Source organism: Chiroxiphia lanceolata, chromosome 6 (assembly GCF_009829145.1).
Source record: "Chiroxiphia lanceolata isolate bChiLan1 chromosome 6, bChiLan1.pri, whole genome shotgun sequence".
Taxonomy (NCBI): domain Eukaryota; kingdom Metazoa; phylum Chordata; class Aves; order Passeriformes; family Pipridae; genus Chiroxiphia; species Chiroxiphia lanceolata.
In genome coordinates this window covers 13,079,847-13,102,069 of record NC_045642.1, presented here as the reverse complement: position 1 = coordinate 13,102,069, position 22,223 = coordinate 13,079,847, and the positions used below count along the sequence as shown (strand labels likewise).

The 22,223-nt window shown below is 36.3% G+C and overlaps 1 protein-coding gene across 2 annotated transcripts in view; it reads right to left on the bottom strand.

Annotated features, from left to right (window-relative positions):
• Window positions 1–22,223, bottom strand: part of INSC (INSC spindle orientation adaptor protein) — a 136,303-nt gene that overhangs the window by 52,188 nt on the left and 61,892 nt on the right. For both annotated transcript variants that reach the window (XM_032691019.1, XM_032691020.1), the window contains exons 3-6: window positions 9,754–10,099; window positions 9,227–9,279; window positions 7,706–7,829; window positions 5,093–5,206 (exon numbers count right to left, since the gene is read on the bottom strand). In XM_032691019.1, the coding sequence (XP_032546910.1) occupies window positions 5,093–5,206; window positions 7,706–7,829; window positions 9,227–9,279; window positions 9,754–10,099 (637 nt within the window). The remainder of the gene's footprint in view (window positions 1–5,092; window positions 5,207–7,705; window positions 7,830–9,226; window positions 9,280–9,753; window positions 10,100–22,223) is intronic.

The window sequence follows — 22,223 nt, the reverse complement described above, 5'->3', positions numbered from 1 at the left end:
TTATCCAAATTACTATAACAACACCAAAGTGATGTTAAGCTCACACAGAGAACTCAAGTTGATTAATGCTTGTACACTAAGTGATGAAAAAGTAATATAATCTCAGTAGGAGGTGTGCTTAAGTGATTGACTTTTACCAATTACAAGCTCCATTTAAATTAAACTTGACATTCGTGTGAAAATTACAAAGAATTATCAATAGGTGGCAATTAGAGTGACATTTAAGTGATAATTCAGCCATATTCTATTAGTACAAAGCAGATTTTTGTTAGCATATATTTCCCTTTCCTCTGTATTTCTGAACTCCACACAGTATTTACTTAATGCTAAAAATTTGAACAAGAAGGTCATGTGGTTGAAGAGCTACTGAAAATAAGGTAGAAATATGTGTCAAGTTTTATACAGATACAATTCCTATCTTCATCCTCTAATAGATAAAATTTGCATTACTAAACGTTTTTCTTTAAATGCAACAATATATTATTATATGGGTATATTTTAGTTATCCTTAACCATTTCCAGTACAGCTTATGTTAGCAAAGTTCATATAACAAATGGAAAGATATAAATAAGTACCAACGACATATGCACTTCATGTGGTGGGGATTTTTTTAATTATTTTTCATTTCAAAATGTTTTGCTATCAGGTAGATTACAGGTGTCTTATATTATGCAAGAGCAGACACAAAATGGAGAGAAAAGCATTTCAAATATTGATTACAGACAAAGACCTCAGACTACAGTATTCAGATCACAGCAGTAAATTAAAAAATAGTTGAAATCATAGATCAACTATAAAATACACCCTTCTTCTTAAGTCTGTTTTCTGTAGCCTTTCTTTAATTTTTTTTTTTAGATTAATAGAAATAACATTTTTTTGTTCCTCAACCATTTGTGTTATTTGAAAGTTGTACTGACTTAAAACCTCCAGGCTACAATTCAAACTCCACTCGTTTTCAGAATTCTATACTTTTGTACTAGTTCTGCTTGAATACAATAAAGAATAATAGAGCAAGCAAAGCCCTCTATTCAGTCTAAAAAAAATTTATACCAATTTATATAGAATTAGAGAAAATTAATACTTCAATATATTTTTCAGATGGAAGTTTTATATCATGTCTTTACATATGCATATGGAATTTCTTTGACATCAGTGAAAACACTAAGCTTACTGAAGTTTGCTAAAAGTAAAACTTATTTCTGGAATTGTAAGAAGTGCTCATGTATCTGTATGAGTTATTTTATATCTAACACTGTTATATATAGCCTATTGCAGAAAGATATTTCTGAGTCTTTAAATTAAAAAAGAGGCAGTACACTAGAAAAAAGGTTCAGTTATATTTTTTCTTCCACAAAAAGATACTGGTATTTCACCCAAGCAGTAACTAAATTATCTGTCAAAAATATAGGGGAAAAAAGCTGTTACAGTGTCATCCCCAAGCCAAAGGTAATGGTTTTGTTAGAGTGTTTTTTTTTAATTTCATTATCAATTTGAAATTTCCCACAGTTCAACAGAATCAGAGATGATCTTAATCTTTGCTGCAGTCATAATAAGTAGAAGTTTATGGACAATACTAGTAAAGCTCAAGTGATGTTGGCACATTTGCTTCAAGCCTTCTGTGTGACAAATGGGTGCCCTACTTTTCCCTTTGATGGACAGGAAGTGATTTATCACTGCATTTATCAGGAGGAGATCTAAACTGTTTATTTTGTGCCTTGAGTGCCATTACCAAGCTGTAAAATATTGATGATGAGTAATGAACCTAGAGATCTGTAAATGAAATATAGGATAGGTAGAAAATACTGAGCCTGATTCTGTGGCTGTCAAAATCAATCCCCTCACTAGGATGAGAGCAGTTCTCAGAATTTATTCAACTTTTTTAAGCTTCATTCCCTGTATCTTTTGCAATGATGTCAAACTATTTCATCTGACAGGGATATACATAGATTGGTCAAATGGGTAAACAGTACCATTCCAACAAAGAAACTTAACATTACTGAGTTTTGCTTGCTTTGGAGATCAACTTGCACTTTTCCAAAAGTTCCCAATATATATAAAGTATGCTTTTATTTATCCTTTGCAGACTTTTTGGCATTTCCAGTTTTTGACCAAACAACACATGAATGCTGCTCTTGCAGCAATGAAACTCATGTTTCATTTGGGACAGGCTTCACATACTCTGAAGCAGAGAAAAAGAGAGAGGCACTTGATTTACTACCTGATGACCTACTCCTTTCGTATATGGGATTAATAGGAATTCAGTTTTTGGGGATATCCTTTGGGGATAGATAAAATCACCCAGAATACAATCACCAGCAGTATGTGAAAGAGGTCATGTGTATGAAAAGCCCCACTTTGCATAGTGAATTGAGTGAATCAAGAGAGGAAGGAAAAGGCATCTAATTCTAAGGGAATATTTTGCAGTTTCAGCCTAAAATGACTCAAAATGCAATAAATTCTCATCAAGCCTTTGAAAACAGTCGTAATTTTCCTGATAGATGATCTCCAAAGAGACCTTCATAGTAAATACTTGCTAGAAAAGGAACTGGAGTACAAAGGTAAGGTAAGATGCATTAGAAGCTTCTCAAAGCAAGTGATCTGCTGTGCAGCCACAAGGAAATCAGTCAAGCATTCTCCAAAAGGGGTGATAGGCAAGTATGACTATCTTCATTTTTGCTTCTTTCTCTTTTACAAGACTATTATTGCAGCACCTAGTTCATTACAGTTGGTATTGGACCCTATCATTGGTAAAATGGATTTTCAAAAAAGACTTTTTTCTTTATAACTATGTATCCCAGCATTTATTTATTATAACTCTGGAACAGATTTTTTACTAATTCTCCTTTCTGGTTGTTAAAAAGCCAAATCTATTTATAATCTGTTTGCTCCAAGTAATGCTAATTTTCTTATTATGTCCTTGCTACTACTTATTTATGTTAGAGACCTTAGGCTTTATACCTCTGACAGCTAGTGAGAACTACTAGCTGGCTGCCAGGGTGAGTCAGCAACACGATTCTTTCATGGCAGATTACAAAGTTACATGCTGAAAAAAAGCTTCAAAAAATACCTCCAGGTGAAATAAAATTATAGGTGACGCTTCAGCATAGAGGGAAGCATTTCAAAGCCTTTTTTAATTTCTGTAAAATACTGTCAGGGTATGAGGGAGAAGGAGGGAGAAGATTGAAACATCTACCAAAATGTAAAGAGAGAAATCAGTCCCTGTAGTATCGTAGCATTACAATACTGTCATGGGGCTTTTTTTGCATGTCAGAGATTTTGGTGTACTTGAGAGTTGTAATTTATAGTTGAGGGCAGGGAAAAAAACCTTACAACAGTGTGCCATGAGATCACACTTTGTCATGGAGAGTAAGACTTCAAGGTTACATGAACAAATTTGTTGAGTTTTGCTTTCATGGTGAACAAATATTCCACTTCTCTGGCTAGTTTTTACCAAGGATAATACAACAGTTCTTGAGGAAACTACAGTATCTGTGGAAGGTTTTGAGATCTTTGCATGACTTTAATCCTTTCTCACCCCCATAATGAGTGAAAGCAGTTTCAGATTTTTTTTTTAGTTTTTTTTTTTTCAAATCACCTTGCATTTTTACTGTTACAGCTAACTATTGAAGTGGTTGAATTTGAAAATACAGAGGGCGAAGAATGATGGTGAGTCGGGACACATGCATTTCACAGTGCCCAGGGGAGACAGACGCACAGGACAGGTGATTCAATCACAGCTGTAATTTGGCAACCAAACACCACTCAGGATTCTTTGCGTAAGGGGATGCATTTCCTCAGCTATAAACCTGTGACACATCCAGGTTTCAGCAATATATTAGTTGAGTAATTTATGGAAGGTGAGACTTCACTTCTGCTAAATTAAACTGTTATGGAAGTCACAAAATTGTAAAAAGCACAACATCAATTTTCATTAGTTTACCAGTTCTGCAGTTCCTCAGTACTCAACATTTTAACATTGTTTTTGGGTACCACTGAGTGGAGCTCAAATACCAATTTAGAAAAAATTAAACCTCTCAGGCTGTTGCCAGAATCCACTACACATTTCTGAGCCTACCTCATCCTCAGCCTTCAGAACAGAGTAGTACCTTTTATAGTGTAAATATCCATCTAAAGGCACATCAGAAGTCAAATTAATCAAATGTTGCTGTTCAACGTCATCTCTGAGTAGGACAAGGTATTAGCACACCACTACATAAGCAGAAGCTTAAGGAGGGAGGTTTTCTTTTTTCTACACACCCTGTGGTTGTGATTGTCCTATCCTCAGCATCACACAATGTCCTACCTTTCTCACTTTTCAAGATCCAAGTGTCCTCAAAGGTGCAAACTCTTCAGGGATTTCCAGTATCATTGATTTTGGCAGAATGATTCATTTGTACCAAAAGTTAGCACCAAGTATTCAGTAAAAAGAACACACACTGACAGAAGCAGTTGTAATGGTATTCTTTCGTTAAAGGAAAATAATGCATGCAAAATATTTCTAAATTTACATCTTCGATAACATCCTCTGTACACACAGCTGAAGAGGTCTTGCTGTTTCTCTGCATAGTCAGCCATGTGCATGGCCAGTTGTAAAGTTTCTCTCTACTTACATGGCTGGTACTTCAAAAGTACTATAGGGAGAGATATCAAAAAAGTTCCATTGGGAGAGACATTAAAAAAGTTCCCAAATGATGCATACCACAGGTGATACAGAGAAAACTGTAATTGAAGCAATGCTCAGAAGTCTCTTGGAGCTTGCTATCCTGCTGTAGATGTTTGCACAGTTACCAAGCTTTATTACATTAAAGAGTGGGAGGCTGTGGCCCTTTATAAAAAAAAAAAAAAATCTCTTATAGAATGGTTGTGGTGATATACTCTGCAAAGTAAGGTTTGCAAAAGCAGCAAAAGAAGAAGAAAAAAATACTTCCGCGGAGTAAACTTTGTTGTTCTTTAACCTAGACTATTATTCTCCTGAAATACATAATTTCATCTTGCACTGCGCAATTCAAAATTTGCAACCACTACTGGGGTTAGTAAAATAACTTGCTTGTACTACCAGTTCTCTTTGGATCACTCCATATATGCCCTTACCTTAGCTATGATGCGGCAGAGATGGGCACCTTCCTGGGTAAGGCTGAACAAACTGCTAATCGCCGACTCGGTGACGTGCACTCTATCTGACAGCTCTATTTGTCTCAGCAGGTTCTGTGTGACATAACATAATAAACATGACTTACTTCCAATTAAAGGCATTTGTGTTAGATCACTGGTCTTGGAGGTCTTTTCGAAGCTTGATGATTCTATGATTCTATTTTATTATTCTATATTTAAAGACAAGATGGAGTGTACAACCTAGTTCTTTAATCATCTTGCTTCTCACCCAGAGAGAGGAAAGAAAAGTTGGACAAGTCAAACTGATAACAGTAAATCATTTCTCATTGCATTTGAATAGGTGTAACCAAGAATAGTGATATTTTAAAAATAAATATTTACAGGACAGGAAAATGGGCTCATGCCTGAGAATTCAGCAAAGAACTCTTCAGATATTTAGTAAATTATTATTAGGTTTGGCCTGAGATTGAACCAGAATTTTCAGAAGACAAGTAATTTAGCTTGGTGTAAAAGCTGATCACAAGGTTGCCACCTTATTTATAAGGAATATTGCTATAACTTTTCTTACACTACTCTCTAAGCCTCTGGGTTCATCACTATTCTCAAACTACACAGAAAATGGCATTGATCAATACAGGGAGTTCTCAAAGAAATATAGGGGGGTTTCTTCAATGTATGAAATGGATTAGATATTTTTATCTTCATAAATAATTATATTGCTTTTGCATTTGTGTCACTGCAGCTCCATAGAGAAGAACAGCTGTCAGAAGAATATGAAGTTTATTTCATTTTACTCTTTCTGAAACAAAATAGAATCATTAGAGGAAGAACTAATTATATTTGCTGGGAGGAAGAAGGTAAGCATTTTTATCCAACTTTAAAAGAAGAGCAAGGAAGTATACCACATTTTATACTGTTATTTATACAAAATTCAATTACCTTCCCTTTAAGAGGCTCTGTTCTTTCACCTTTAGCATTAGAAAAATGTTCCATAAAAAATATAGTTTAACAGTTCACACTTGGATATGAACCTTTGCTGAATAAAATCCTGATACACTGATTAGAAAAGAAAGCTCTTTACACAATGCAAGCTGAAAGTTCTGACCTCTCACACAGTCACTTAATCTGATTCAGAGCAACAAAATACCCAGAAAGAATATGTTTTTATGGTAGAAGTGGGCATACAGGCTGGTTGAATGGTTCAGAAAACTGTTCTTAAAATTATTTTTATTAATGAGTTCTAATCCAACTCCTTCAGCCCCATAAATACAAATTAGATGATGTGGAGTAGTAATTCCACTCCTTTAAAAGAAAAAGGGACTAGGATTTCATGCAGATGCTCAGATGCCCAAAGGCAGAAATATCAGCAGTGAATAACTGTTCTTCAGATTGAAAAGCCTAAGCACTGAAACAACAACTTACTCACTGAATTTGCAATATGCAAAGTTATTTACACACCTCAACTCATATGTGGCATTTCATATGGTTCTCATAATTCTCAACCAAAGCATATTAGCAAGTAGCTTGTTAATTGGACTGCAATTCTGCAAATGTATTTTGGAGATTCTCACCTACCAGTAATCATCTTCTAAAACTAGAAGGAATGTTTCTGAAAGAACCACTTGTTTTGGTATCTTAGCGCATCAAGGTATGTTAGAATTTAACCAATACTTAGGATTGTGTTCAGGCAGCTCTTGAATATCTCCAGGAAAGAATAGTCAACAACCTCTCTGGGTAATGTATAACCTGTACACAACACTATATTTTATCACTACTTCCTGGAGTCTAAAACATGCGTTGTTTAAAATGTGTGCTGCAATAATATACTTGCTATATATACATATTTTTAAAAGTTCAGATTTTAATGAGAATTACTGAGAGCGGGAGATAATTTTTTTCCAAGGTTTCTAAAGGAAAGCAGTGTCTGTATGAAAGGAAGAGAAGGAGTTTCCAAAGACCTTGTTGACAAGACATTGTCCAGAAGTTAGCTTGTAAGAAAGGAGAGACATCAGGAAAAGTAACAAATCGCTGATTTGGGGCAGACACTTTGAGATCAGAGCTCTCATTAAATCAGTGTATCTCATAGTAGAATATAAAAGAGATTCTTATCTCCTACCCTCAGCATTCCAGAGTGCAGGGAGATGAGTAAATCTACATACAGAATTTAAAGGATTGTGTATTTACTTTGGTTTTATTTACTAATACATACATGGATATGTGTATACTAGGTTTTCACACCAACTGAAATTTTGGCTCCACAAGATCATTTTGTCTGGGATTTGAGTTTATTGGAGAATTTGAGAAAACAATCACCTAAATCTCATTGCAACATATTTGAATTACTGATCATGGGTTTGTTGAAAACTGGGAGTTATAATTCTAAACCTCCTCTTAATCATAGAATGGCTTGGGTTTCAAGGGGCCTTAGAGAATACCTAGTTCAACCCCATGCTATGAGCAGGGACACCTTTCACTAGGGATGAGGTTGCTCAGAGCCCCATCCAACCTGACCTTGGGTCGTCAATGCATGGTCTCCCTCAAGATTCAAACATTTTGGAATACTTTTTTTTTTTTTTTTTACTATAAACTCACCTGTGCCTCATGTGTTAAAACCAGCTCTATCAACTGGCCAAAATACTGGGCAACGGTGGTGAGTGTTTCATTAATACAAGATTTCATAGACTTCAGTATCTCTTCATCTTCAGTCTGTATGCACCTGAAAAGAAGGAGAAAGGAAAGGGGTGAAGGAAAAAAAGATGCAACAGACCTGACTGTCAGAGGTGAGGCCTGTGTTAACAATGGCGATATAACGGGAATTCAGCTGTTGACAAGGACAATGTCTATGTGCTGTTAGCTTAATTCCAGACTTTAATCAAAGCTCTGCCTGCACATAGTAAGTATACCATGAAAAAACAATAGTGGACATTACTGAATAATTTTGGAATCACAATTAACTTCACAGACTGTAGGCCAAATTTTACCGCAGATGCTGTTTGTTCATATAGTGTAACTCTGCTCTTTTCCACTTGTGATGACAGTTCTAGTCACTCTCAGATGTTTGCATTCAACTGGAGCTGTGCACATCCATCCATCATTAGTAATCAAAGAAGGGCTTTCCATAATTTTCATTTCTTTACCTTTTTTGCCATAGTTTAATGATAGCAGAATAAGGATGCAGAAATGAGTGTGTGTCCAGATGAGTTAAAAAGCATAGTCAAAAGTAAAATTTGTCCATCTATGCAGAAAGATTACATAAAGCAGCTTTACAGAATTAGTATAACTATCCTGTAACCAGTGATGTTTGGTTATAATTGAAGAAATGAGATAAAGATGGAAAACTTTATACAATTCAAATGAAATAACTAATATTTCCTCACAGAAATACATTCATGTGAATTGCTAGAACATATTCCGCCAAGACAGGCCATTGTAATGGAAGGTACAGTTTGGCTGATCAGTCTCTTTACCTACACATGGGTAACCTTTTCAGCTTTACCTCTCTGTCACCCACCTATATCAAACTTTTGTCAAAAAGACAAGGAGAGGAATGGCTGATTTGGGGCAGACACTTTGAGATCAGAGCTCTCATTAAATCAGTGTATCTCATAGCAGAATATAAAAGAGATTCTTATCTCCTACTCTCAGCATTCCAGAGTGCAGGGAGATGAGTAAATCTACAACTACAATTTAAAGGATTGTGTATTTACTTTGGTTTTATTTACTAATACATACATGGATATGTGTATACTAGGTTTTCACACCAACTGAAATCTTGGCTCCACAGAACTGAAAGGGCACTTTGTCACTGACATCCTTAGAGTCAGACTTTCTCCCTTGATTACATCTGTAAGTCCTGAAAAATCCACTTGCATGAAGCTTCACATCGATGCCAGGCTTTTTGTGCAGCAGCAGATCCCATCTTTCATAAGGATGCAGTTTAGATAAAAGCAACTCACTTCACCCACCACAAACTAATACGTAGAAAGTCTTGCAGAGCTACAGGGGCCTATTTCAAACAACTTGAGGGTGTTAGTGGATTTATGCTTCTCATTAGAAATTCCACAACATAACAAACCAGCAAAATTAATATTTCAATTACAAAATTTAGGTTACCTTTCTGTGAATGCTGTAAATTCTGAACACTTGTCTATTAAAAGTTTTTCAAACTGCAGAGAGAGAAAGAGAAAGTGGTTTTAGAGCAATATCCATATATATAATTTCTTTACAAAAATTAATAATACTTGTTTGTTAATTGAAAAACCTTCACATGAAACTTCTTTATCTATTTTTCTGAATAAAACAGGTAGAGATAAAACGGAAGTTTACAAAAAAGTAGTATTTTCTATGTAGGAAATGCAAAGGAACTCACAGATGGGGTATCAAAATACTTTAGTCCTGTCGTGTTCAAAAGCAAAACATTTTTCAACACAATTAGTCATTAATAACATTCAGAATCAAGCCTATAAAATAGCATCCAAAATAATTCAATAAAATGTCCGTCACCGAAAAGACATTAGAAAGTCTTAAACCCGGGACCAGTGTCAGTATATAAGGATTTCTTACAGATTGTTTAAAGCAAGTAATAATAATAATAACAAACAAAAAATAAGAGAAACATGACATCAGGTAAAGCATCACACCTGGTGCATTTCTTCTGAAGGATTCCTGGTGAACGTATTGTACTCATTTATCATTGAACGCACGTGGCAGTTGACTCTTACTGTCATGCTGTGGACTCTCTGCCACCTATTCTTCTCCAGCTTCTGAGCAATCCTTGTCAATTCTGTGCTTATGATCCAAGCTCTCTTTAGTAGAAGCTGCAAGTTATCACAAGTGCTGTACTGTGAGGAAAGCATAAGTTCATTTTGTTCATCCTTCTCAATGCTGATGGGCTTGGACTGGAGAATACACATACATTCGCAGTCTGTCATCAACTTCAAATCTTCCATCCAGCGCTGAACAGAGTCCACCTGGATTAAATGCATGCTAGAAGGAAGAGAAAGAGAGGAAAGAATGAGGTAAAGCAAAAAAAACTTAGAATAACCACCAGCAACACTATACAGCTCTATCCATTACTAGGTTACAATTGACTGACAAAAGGCAAAAAAAATTGAACCAACAATTGGCTTGTAGTAACACAGCGACATGTTTAGCTTTTCATTCCAAATATAGGTTCTGGTTTTCTAATCACCTTTACATCACATTCCCTGCTATAAAATTATTCCTGAAAAATCAGTAGTAAACAGAAGTTTAGACCATGCTTTTTTAAGGAAAAAGTTTTTTGTACATTCAGATGTACATTTAACATGGAGATGGAACAAAGTTATGAGTATGTTTGCTTGTTGTTTATGGGATTGCCTATTAAGAGCTTAGCGTAGTTTTACCTTGCAGCATCTCTCCAAAGCCCTTCCACACAAACTTACACAGCCAAACCAAGACAAATGAACAATACTGTCAGCAATATTTGTTTCTGCCATATTGTAATCCCTTAAATTTCAGCTGGATTCTACTTCCTCACCAGATCTGTACCTTCCCCCTTATTTCTCACTGCTCTGATAATTTGCACATCTAACTTCCAAACCACATTTTTGCACTACAACAAATATGATGTGAACCAGTAAGGTTGGAAAAACTCCTTGATAAGTACTCCCTGACACAAGGGCAACAATCCTGCATTTCGTGCCTTTGCACCCTCCAGCTAGTAAAACGTTGTACCCAATGCAGAAGCTGTTCTGAGCTCATCTTTGTGAGGGATCACAAGTTCCCCAGAGCCTTGAGATGGAGGTACCTAATTTTTTTTTTCTTATAAAAAAATAAAAATACCTTAATTCTCACTCCAACCATCCTAAGGGTTTCCAAAGAGTTGAAGATAAAAGGTAAAGGAGAAATTAGATTCAGGAAAAGCAACAGAAAATTAATTTAATTTTTTTCAAGTTTCTATTGGTATGTTACAGATACTCTGACAATGTAGTGGATTGCTGTCTACCTTCTGGATACAAGCCGCAGTTTTAAATAATACTATACCAGATAGGACAAAAAAGATGTTTTTATTATAGTTCCCATTCATTTAATTCAGATACTGATTCATTGCAACTCAGCAACACAATAGTAAAGTTCTGTGTTGTTATATTAAACTTCACTGTTAGAACAAAATCTGCAATTACATTAGCTAGGCTAAGGATGACCAGATGGAAGGCTTTTTCATTCTTTTGCTTCCATTTATACACTGAACTCAATAAATCTCCTGCCAGACCACTCCAGTAATATTCCACAAATAAACAAAATGTGTTTACGTACATATGAAAAGGAGGGGACCTCAAGTATCATTTCATATAAATTGACAGCAAACAAGATACAAGAGATCAGTTTCATTGATCCAATCTCTCTTTTCACCACATTTGATGAAACTACTTTTAATTTTAAACTTTTCGGGCTACTGCTATTTAACGTCTTTATTTCACTCAGCTTTGAATACTGTGTAATTGCATTTCATGATCAATTGAGGTCCACTTTCTTCATGCTTTCTTATTGCCTTTTTGGATCTGAAGCAAGGTTTCCTAATAAACAAAACCAACAACGTTAGAAGTTTGAGACCATGATTTATAATGTTGTGCATAGTTTGCGTGCAGATCAGGATAAACTCATTTGACACAGAGTAATGTATCTTTCATTTCTAAAGTGCACCATGATAATTGATTAAACCTCTGTTTAGTAAATAGAAATAAACTTCTATATTATAAATTCACATTAAAAAAACTAGAATAGAAGATTAGTGAGGGGAAAAAAAACCCAACAACAAAAAATCATTCATATTTCCTCTGGTCCCAAAAGCCAAAATTCACTCTGAGGACAAAAAAAGATTACAGAGCTGCAAAAAAAAGAAGTACAAATATTAAAGAAACTCTCCTTGTTGGTTTCTGTTCCTATTAATTGTTGAAAGTACAACTGTAGAATTTAGGATATTCTTTCACTGAAACTTAGTATTCCTTAACTGACAACAACAGCAAAAATAACACCCTTCACATCCTTTCAGAGAAGGGCCACAGAAAACTCCCCCTCTGCTTACTATCTCAGCTTTTCTGACACATTAGTCTTTAAATTAGACATACAGCATTATCACTCAAATGACATATATAAATGATTCACCTTCATCCACATCTCCCTATATTTAGAGAAAAACTTCCTAAATGTGCAGTAGATGAATTTTTGGACTAATTTTTTATATTTTAAAATAAGAAAAGCAAAAAGTGTGATCATTCATAATTAGCTATTAAGAATCTTATTCCAGACAGCATTTACTGAACTCAAAAAACAAGTTGAAAAATTTCCATTTTGTCTCCCTATTACTGAAAAAAAAATCTACACCTACAAAATAAAAAGAACCATAATAGGTCAGACCAAAAAAAAAGAAACAAAACAACACAATCTGTCTAGCCCATTATCCTGGTCCCAACACGCCCATTAGGAGATGCATAAGGAAAGATTATAAGAACTGTGGCAAAAGTTTAGCAATCCCTCCTTCCCATCTTCTGGCAATTAGTGGTTTAGATACTTCCTCAGCCAGAAGTTGTGTCTGAGCAGGATGTTTTTACAATTCATGAAACAAAAGTAGCCATTAATCCCTTTCTGAACTCAGTTAAACTTTTGGCCTTTGCAACATCTAGTGGCAGTGTCTCACATTGTTTGATTATTTTTTGTATGAAAAATTGTTTCTTGCTCTTTGTTTTAAACTTGCTTGGACATATAAGCACAAACGCTTTAGTTCTCATATTTTAAGAGATACTGAAATGACAGTTCTGCACTCACTCTCTTCATGCAATTCATTATTTCATTTGCTCCACCTTATCTTCTCTAGATTATTTTATTTCCAAGGTAGAGAAACTCAGTCTGTCTAGTCTATCATCATACAGACATTTTTCCACTCCTCTGATCATTCGTTTACTTACCCCACCTTTTCAAAAAGTCATTTCCAGTATCCTTGTGTCCTAAGATGTGATTGTAAGGACAGGACAAAATATACAATATTCAGACAAATTATAGATTTATACATTTGAAACACATTTTCTGCACTGCCCCTATTTTCCAACGATTCTTAAATTAAATTTCCCTTTTACCAAAGTGTTTTCCAGAGGGCTCTTTGATTTTTACCTTTTTACCTTACCAAAAATCTACTTATTTTGATTTCAGAATCTTTTCCATTAGTGATAATACATAGAGTTTTCTACTCTATACATACGATGAAATTGTTCATCAGTTCCCTTTCCCTTCTCACATGCACTACTTTATGTTCATTAACATATAATTTCATTTAGCATTTTACATTATTGTGTTGTCTTGCTATTATAACCATTTTTCAGGTCATTCAATACATTAAGCAGGATTGGTTCAAGCATAAGAGACCTTGCTGGTGTGATTCTCCACAGTTCTGTTTAACTGAGCAACTTTTATCTGGTCAACTGGCAGAGACCCTGACATTTAGGCTGGAAAAAGCCTCTAACATCATGAAGTCCAACCATTAACCCAACACTGCCAGGTCCACTACCAAACCATGTCACTAAGTGCTACATCTACACAGCTTTTAAATACCTCCAGGGATGATGACTCCACCACTTCCCCAGAGACTCCATTCTAATGCCTGATAACCCTTTCAGTGAAGAAATCTTCCTTAATTTCAAATTTAAACCTCCCCTGGGGCCACTTGAGGCCATTTTCTCTTTTTCTATCAGCAGTTACTTGGGAAAAGAGACTGACCCCCACCTTGCTACAACCACCTTTCAGGCAGTTGCAGAGAACAAGATCTCCCCTCAATCTCCTTTTCTCCAGGCTCAAAAACCCCCAACTCCCTCAGTCGCTCCTCATAGGACCTGTGCTCCAAACCCCTCATGAGTTCCATTGTCCTTCTCTGGACATGTTCCAGCATCTCAATGTCTTTCTTGCAGTGAGGGACCCAGAACTGAACACAGGACTCAAGGTTCAGCCTCACCAGTGCCAAGTACAGGGGGACAATCACTGCCCTGGTCCTGCTGGCCACACTGTTGCTGATCCAAGCCAGGATGCCACTGGCCTTCTTGGCCACTTGGTCACATCGCTGGCTTGTGCTCAGCTGCTGTCAACCAGCACCCCCCAGGTCCTTTTCTGCCAGGCCAGTTTCCAAACACTCTGTCCCCAGCCCATGGCACTGCCTGGGACTGTTGTGGTCCAAGGACAGAACTCAGCACTTGGCCTCATTGACCTCATGCAGTCAGTCTCAGCCCATTAATCCAGCCTTTCCAAATCCCTCTGTAGAGCCTTCCTATCCTCCAGCAGATTAACGCTCCCACCCAGTTTGGTGTGGTCTGCAAACTGACCTGAGGGTGTCCTTAATCCCGTTGTTCAGATCATTGATAAAGATCTTAAGCAGGACTGGCCTCAATACTGAGCCCTGGGGAACACCACTGGTGACTGGCTGCCAGCTGGACATAACTCCATTAACCACCACTCTCTGAGCCCAACCAGCCAGCCAGTTTTTCACCAAGTGAACAATGCACCCATCTGAGCCCTGAGCAGCCAGTTTCTCCAGGAGAACACCAGGAAAAAATGTCAAAGGTTTTACTGAAGTCCAGGCAGACAGACAAAATTTAAAGCCTTTCCCACATCCACTAAGCAAGTCACCTTGTCATAGAAGGAGGTCAGGTTGGCCAAGTAGGACCTGCTTTTCATGAACCCATGCCTGATCCCCCCTTAGTCTGTACATGCCACATGATGGCACTGAAAATTATCTGCTCCATCACTTTCCTGGGCACTGAGGTCAGGCTGACAGGTCTGTAGTTCCCTGTATTCGTCCTTCCAGCACTTCTGGGACTTGGGGGTCACACTGGCTAAAATCCAGTCAGCTGGGACCTCTCCATATAGCCAAATCTGCTGGTAAATGGTGGCTCATTGAGCATTTCTACCAGTACTCTCAGTACCCTTGGGTGGATCCCATTTGGTCCATAGGCAAGAAAGTGTTAGCTACCTCAGCACTTTCCTCAGTCTTTGTCATTATTTCCCCCCCCCCCCCATGCAATAAAGGGTGGAAGTTCTCCTTTGCCCTCCTTTTGTTGCCAGTGTACTTATAGGAACTTTTTTTTATTGTTTTTTTCTACAGCAGTAGCCAGATCAAGTTCTGGTTGGGTTTTAGCCCTTCTAATTTTCTCCCTGTATAACCTCATTTCATCCTTGTAGTTCTCCCGAGTTGCCCTCTCCCTTCTCCCAGAGGTGATAAACTCACCTTTTTTCCTGATTCCAGCCAAGGTTTCCTGTTCAACCAGGCTGGTCTTATTCCCCACTGGCTCATCTTTTGGCACATGGGGACAGCCTGATCCTGTGCCTTTAGGATTTCCTTCTTGAAAGGAAGATATATAGATACATAGATAGATAGTAGTTCCCCACCACTTAGAATTCCTGAATTTAGTACATCATGGCATATTGACAAAACAGCAATTTATCGAGACTCTACATTATAAAAGCAGCATTTAATGTAAAAACTGTCGTAAAAATAATTCAGTGCAAAATAAAAATTCAGGAGAAAGTCTCCAACATTTCTTCCAAGTCATTCTATTTTAATTGAGGTTGTAAAATATTTGATGAAGTTTTCAAGAGCACTCAACTGAACTTGAGTAACTAGAAATTTGAATACTTTGAATTCTAGTGCTTGACAAAAAATAAAGTCTTTTTAAAACTGTTATTTTGACAAAATCATCTGGTGCCACTGGCTGAGGCCAACTTAGAACAACAGAATGTTAAAAGTATGTTGCTTCAAAAGATGATCAGATTTTGTTTCATACAAGTGTTTCAGCACTACATAACACATTTCAGACAAATTTCATCCTGGAGAAATACTTACTAAAAAAAAAATATTCCTATTTTAAATTTCTAAAAAGAGATAAGTCATATTCAGAGTTCTGTAACTAGCATTTTTCTCTTTTTTACTTTTTTTTTTTTTGCTATTTTCTGTCATCTTTTAAGTTGTTTGTTGACTAACAAATCAAATCAAGGTCTTTAGGATAGACAAGATGGATTAGCATCAAAAGGATTGATCTATCTCATATTGGTGTTACATGAATACGAAAGTGAAGAGTTAATAACCAGATGATTTGTTTAAACTTCCAGCTGGAAGTGCTTTACCACAATTTTACTGGCAGCACAAACACTTCTATTTTAAATTGCAAGTGTTACAATGAAGAAGAGTTATACCTCCAATTTAGCACTGAGTTTCACTAAGTGCAAAAGTTTCCTGTTTTATAACGTTGTGTTGAAGTCTGAGCTGATCAATTCACATTAATAATTCCAGTGTTCATATTTATAAAGTGTAAAGACTTCTGCTCAGTCAAATTATATTTTCAAGGTTTCTCAGCCTTTTTATCCATTTTTACCTAATATGGCAGATTTATTACCAATACTAATGATAGCATTTAGTACAGCTTCCAGATAAGCTGATGGTGAAAGTCAATGCCAAGTCTTACAACTGTGCTCAAATTTATTATTCTAATTATTGGTAGGTAATTAACTGGCAACAAACAACTTCTTGAATGAATTTAGCCCCCTCTTTGAACATAAATAATCTCTAATTTTTTTCTAATTCATCTTTTCAAATTATTCATAGGTATGCAGTACACCCAGGGCCAATTTCCACATCAATACAATGGACAGCAGAACTCAACTCTCAGTGGAAGGATGTAGAGAAGAGCCATAGAGACAGCTTTTATTTATCCTCTATTACTTTGCACAATATTAATCACATAAGAGCCCTGCAGATACATGATACTGTATTTGCACTGATTTTAGCAAAACTGTATAGAGCTAGCTTAGAACATACAGAATAGCTGTAAGGTAGCTGAGAATCAGATTCATTTTTTAAGTGAATGCACTTGCTTTGTAAATCATTCCTAAGGTAACATGTCCCATGAATACTTCAGTTTTGTAACTGATGTGGCAGTGTGTTCTTTTTTTCCTCTTAATCTTACCCACTTCTTTTCCAGTAGAACACTAGCAACCCAACTTCATTGTGACAAAAAGTAAGTTTAGTATGAATTATTTAAGCCTTTAGAACGCAGTGATAAAAGCAAGTTAGTTTCTAGCCCTTAAAGGAGTTAACAAGCTATCTTAAAACGGTATTTTAATTTGTCTTAATGATTACTCAACTGTTACAGTTACTAAAGTCTAACATCTTCCCCAAATAAATTCAGTAACAGATAATTCAAGCTACAGCCCTGAAATATTTCTCAAAACAGAAGAACTTAGGGAAATTTGTGCTGTATTAAGCCAACTGTCCTAAAGCGTAGTGTGGAAGGCAGAACTTTGTTAACTAGCACTGGTATTTTAACATTTTTAACATTTCCATTTATTTTAGGAGTAGGCTTAAACTACGAAGAAACACAGCAGAAGTAATAGAGATATGACCACCGGTCTCAGGAAGCAGAATAAATAAATACTGGTAACAAAACTAGAATTACTCAAAGATCACAAATGAAATGCAAATGTATTACAGTAGTGGTAATAAGCTTTTTGTCCACTAGGGACACCTCAATATTGCTACTTTTCTAGCAACTGATATCTATGAATGTCTTCACCTGACCTGAAGACAACAATGGTCCCTCTTTGCCTTTTGCTGAAACTTCAGTACCACCAAATTCACTGCACTCTGGGAGGATGGAGAGAAAAATCAATGCTACTATAGAGAAAATATGTTAAACCCACAAACATCTTGTGCCTTGTCAAGCATCCATCCAACTACTGCAGGGATATCAAATGAACAACTTAGAACCAAACATTTGTGGTCAGGTTACTGCATTTTGTGAGATCTTATATATTCACCAATGCAGAAAAATCTATAAGGAAAGTAAAAACACTATAAACACTTGTAATATGTAAGGTATGATGTGTGAACTTACTATATCACACCTGTTTAAAAGGCCATGTAAATAATTTAGTGTTAATTGCTGCACCTATGTCATTCTCAGATCTTCATGTTTTTCTGAGAAATCCTCATTGTAAGTTGCCCCTCTAAAAATGTCTGGAAATATTATACCAGCCCAGAATTATTGGCACACTAGAGAACATAAAGTCACGTTAAAAAAAAAAAAAAAAATCACAGACTAACTCAGTTTGTTGATTAGTTTGTGTAAAGTCTAGGATAAACTTATAACTACCGTATAGTAATTTTTTTTACATGGGTACAGTTTGAGTAGGTCCAAGTCCTACCCACGCTCCATCAACTGAAGGGATAGTCAGAGACAGTTCAAAGTAGTTTCGAGGATTTTTCTTTTGTGCCTAGTACATTAAATTGCTAAAACAGTAGCTGTCTTGACAAGTACATAAACCACTGAGTTCACAGAAATGAAAGACCACAGTAAAGGAGAATATGATTTCCTGAGAGAAAGGAGGAAAATGCTGAAAAGCCCTGCTATCAGCAAGTTAATGACAGTATACGGTTGTTAATTGGTCACTTTCCAGGTAAAGTTGAACAAACAGTGTGCTAATATAGTTACAATGATTATCAACAAAAATATGTCTGTTGAATTTATATGTGTATTGTATCCTTAATTCTTACTTGCAGGGAATATTATTGCATTTGGAGTGTGCATTTGCTATAAGATAGTAAACTGAGTAAAATTTTCAAAACCAATTAGTTTGTTGAACCCTGTGATATTGGTATATTCAGATTTAGTAAACTGTTATGAACTCAGATCACACTTAATGAGCTTTGATACAACTTAAGGAATCCACCAGATTTATAAACAGGTAATTTTAGCCACTCTACAGTTTGGACATGATAGATGGGGAAAAAAAATTCTTCTGACAGAGATTTATGAAACATATTGTTTCATTTGTTCAGTGTGTTGCTTGATGATTTGTTCTGCAGTTAGTAAGCAGATTCCCTTCATTTCTCAGGTAAATTCCCTTTCATGAGCCAAATGAAGTAGGCATTCCCTCTATCTGTTGTTAGGTCCTTCAATAACGAACTATTCTCCAAGGCAAAGACAAAAGCACTGTTAACTTTGTGTACAAGGGCAGAATCCAGAATCCATGTCTTTAGACTTCATTTAGCCCAATGTGAGAAGAACAGCATTGCCTCATGGAACATCCCATGAAAGATCTACTCAGAACCTTTCTACAGATTCTTGTAAAAGTTTAAATCTGACGTGGTGACTGAAGTATATCGATAATCTTGAAGGGATGTTGTCGGCAGTATATATTTAAATTGGAAATTACTGAGTACACACATAGTTTTCACTCCTATAAATAACTAGACATGTTTCCTGCATTGTGAAAAAGAAAAGTCAACAAGGCCAGCAACAGGAGAGAATGTGCTCAAGATATTAATCAGAGAGTTCATCCTAGTTCATTGTTTCATGATGCTCAGGCTACACTTGTAATTGAAGAGGACAGTATTTCTCATAGCCTTATAAGAACAATATGCTGCAAGAGAGAGAAGTCCTTGTAAACACCTAGCAGGGAGGGAGAATTAGAAATGAGAGTGAGAAGGAGAAAAACAACACTGAACATAATTTGGGGCCATAGACAGTGGAAATGCTCAGACACAATCACAAGCAAGGACTCATTTGGAGACTAATATGAGGGTCCATGAAAATAGCACCAGGGCCTCATTGAACACTGTTTTTTTCTTCCTCCAAATCTGCTTTAATTTGTAGTTTAATAACAAACAGTACAGCTCTCTGTCCCCTTTCCAAAGGAGTTATGACATGCATTACGAGCAGCAGCATTAGCCTTTCACCTTCTACTATTTACTCATTTAAGGTTCTAACCCTACTGATTAAGTAAAGCCTGGATCACTTAATGAAGGAAGCAACAACCATTCTACAGGGAGTTATGAGATCAGTATCACTCAGGAGACTACAGAAATTTGGAGACCCTCTTTCACACCTATTATACAGCAACTCTAGCTAAAACTGTCAAACAAGGGGTGTGAAAAGGATAGCCTGATGTTGGGCTTCTCTAAGATTCACATCAGAACATTAACCCTTCAACAGACAAGTTAAAAAGATGAAAACTAGAAATACAGTGTCACAGATACTGGAATGAGTTGGCAAAACTACTTTATGTGGTCTCATTCAAATAAGAATGCAGTTTCCAATCAAACAAATTCAATATTTATGCACATGTTTTTATACTTCTGTAGAAGTCAGAGGAACTGAAAATTAAATCTCACACCATTAATTTGACTCTTCTGATACCAGAAGCAATCAGGTCAGAAAATTTGTTCATAAATGGCTTAAAATTCAACTCAAAAAACAGCTTATTGTGGGCTCAGAATTGTTCTATTGAGTTGCTATTCTAGAATCATGGTGCTTTGATGGTTGGAAGTTTCTTATATCTAATTTAAATTTCTTAAAAGTAATTTCATTCTTATTTGGTTTAACGTTTCCTTTTAAACGAAATTTTTAAATGCATTTCTAGAAAGCATGCTCTCCACTTCTGTTTTACAAGACTTAGCAAGCAAAATTTTTCAGGTTCCGTTTAGGAAACTGTCGCTTTCCTGTCCCCCGGTCTAAAGAGTCTGATAGATCTATAGTTCCTGTAAAATTAATTTTTTTACTGAAAGACTTGATATCATGCCTGATAGCAAATGAAGTCTAACAGTAATTTGCAGTGACATTAATACACCCTTCTCTCCAGAAATATCTCACTTCATCCATACTAAGACCAAAGTTCCTGCCTTCATCACTGCATCTTACCAGCAAATGCAGTCGCAGTCATCTCAATCAACCAGCATACATAGATCCTTCTCCTATTTTTTCCTCTTCAAGTGAACTACATTTTACCTTTTTTCTAATCACTAGGTTTCTGCTTTTACTAGTAAATTACCATGTGTATAATCTCCCCTGAATTTCCTTTGTTCGGGGGAAAATGTTAAGGTAACTTTGTATATCCTAGAGAATGTTAGCAGATTATTCACTGCTATGCACCTTTGGCAAATTCATTTTTTGGCATCCCATTCCCTGCCTGATTCCAAACCCTTAACTACTCTTTATTAGAATGTCTTGCTTTTCATTTCCAATTGCCTCTTATTCCATCTCTTCTCACCCCTTAGATATAAGCATTATATTTTGCTACTTTACACTCAGAGTCACTACGAAACTTTTCTAGCAAGTTCAGCAGCCTAAACAGAATAATTTTCCTGCCTTTTGTAAGTTGAGTTGTGTTTTGTTTCTCCTTCAGACACATTTCTTTCTCTTTCCATGCACCTGACAGAGTCAAAACAAGATGGTTTTGACCAGTGATGCTCCTGGCTGCCTTTCATTTCCATTTGTGCAGGTATTGAACCTAACAAAGCCAGTCTCTGATATCAACTGAAGGTTTAAACACAAATAAAGCAGGTTCAAAAATTATAAATCAATACGAAAAGCCAAACTCACATTATATCTTCATTTCAAACCTCTTTTCAAAACAAGGACTTGGGCTATGCTATCACTTTTTCCATCAGACTTTGCTCATGATTGCAGTGTGTTTTGTCATAAAACATGTAAAGAAAAAACATTTTCACAAATTATTGCAGTGCTTTTCAATTGAAAAAGGGAATTCTGAGCCACCTCACTATAAAATATATTTCTATGGAATAAGAAATGTAATGTAATATGTCATAGGCTTTTGGGTGATATTCCTGGATACCTCAGGACTGCAGCATAAGCAGTAACTGTGAACCATCAATTTAAAACACAATAACTAAATGTACTATGTTCCAATACTCCTTAAAATTGAAAGTAAATTCCGCCTCTGGCTTCAGTGGACTTGGATCAGGCATGGGTGTGTGACACTCGTAATTCTTTAGAGGATGTTTAGAGTGTATTTCTCCAAGGGAAAGAATCAAGGATAAAGAATTTTAAGAATAAGATAAGCCTTGACAGAAGGCTCTGGAAAGGCTTGAATTAGGACTGGAAAGATCCAACAGCATACGTGGAAATTCCTTTCCTTGGTCATCTCGGTACTGTTCAAGCTCTGCAGGCAGCATTGGCAGAAAGCAATTTGTCAGCACAGCAAAGAAGAAGAGACTGACACAGTGGTCCTGAGGAAAGCATGGAAAGGAGTGGCATTCCCTGACAAGGCCCTTTGTGCTACATGGGGGCATTTA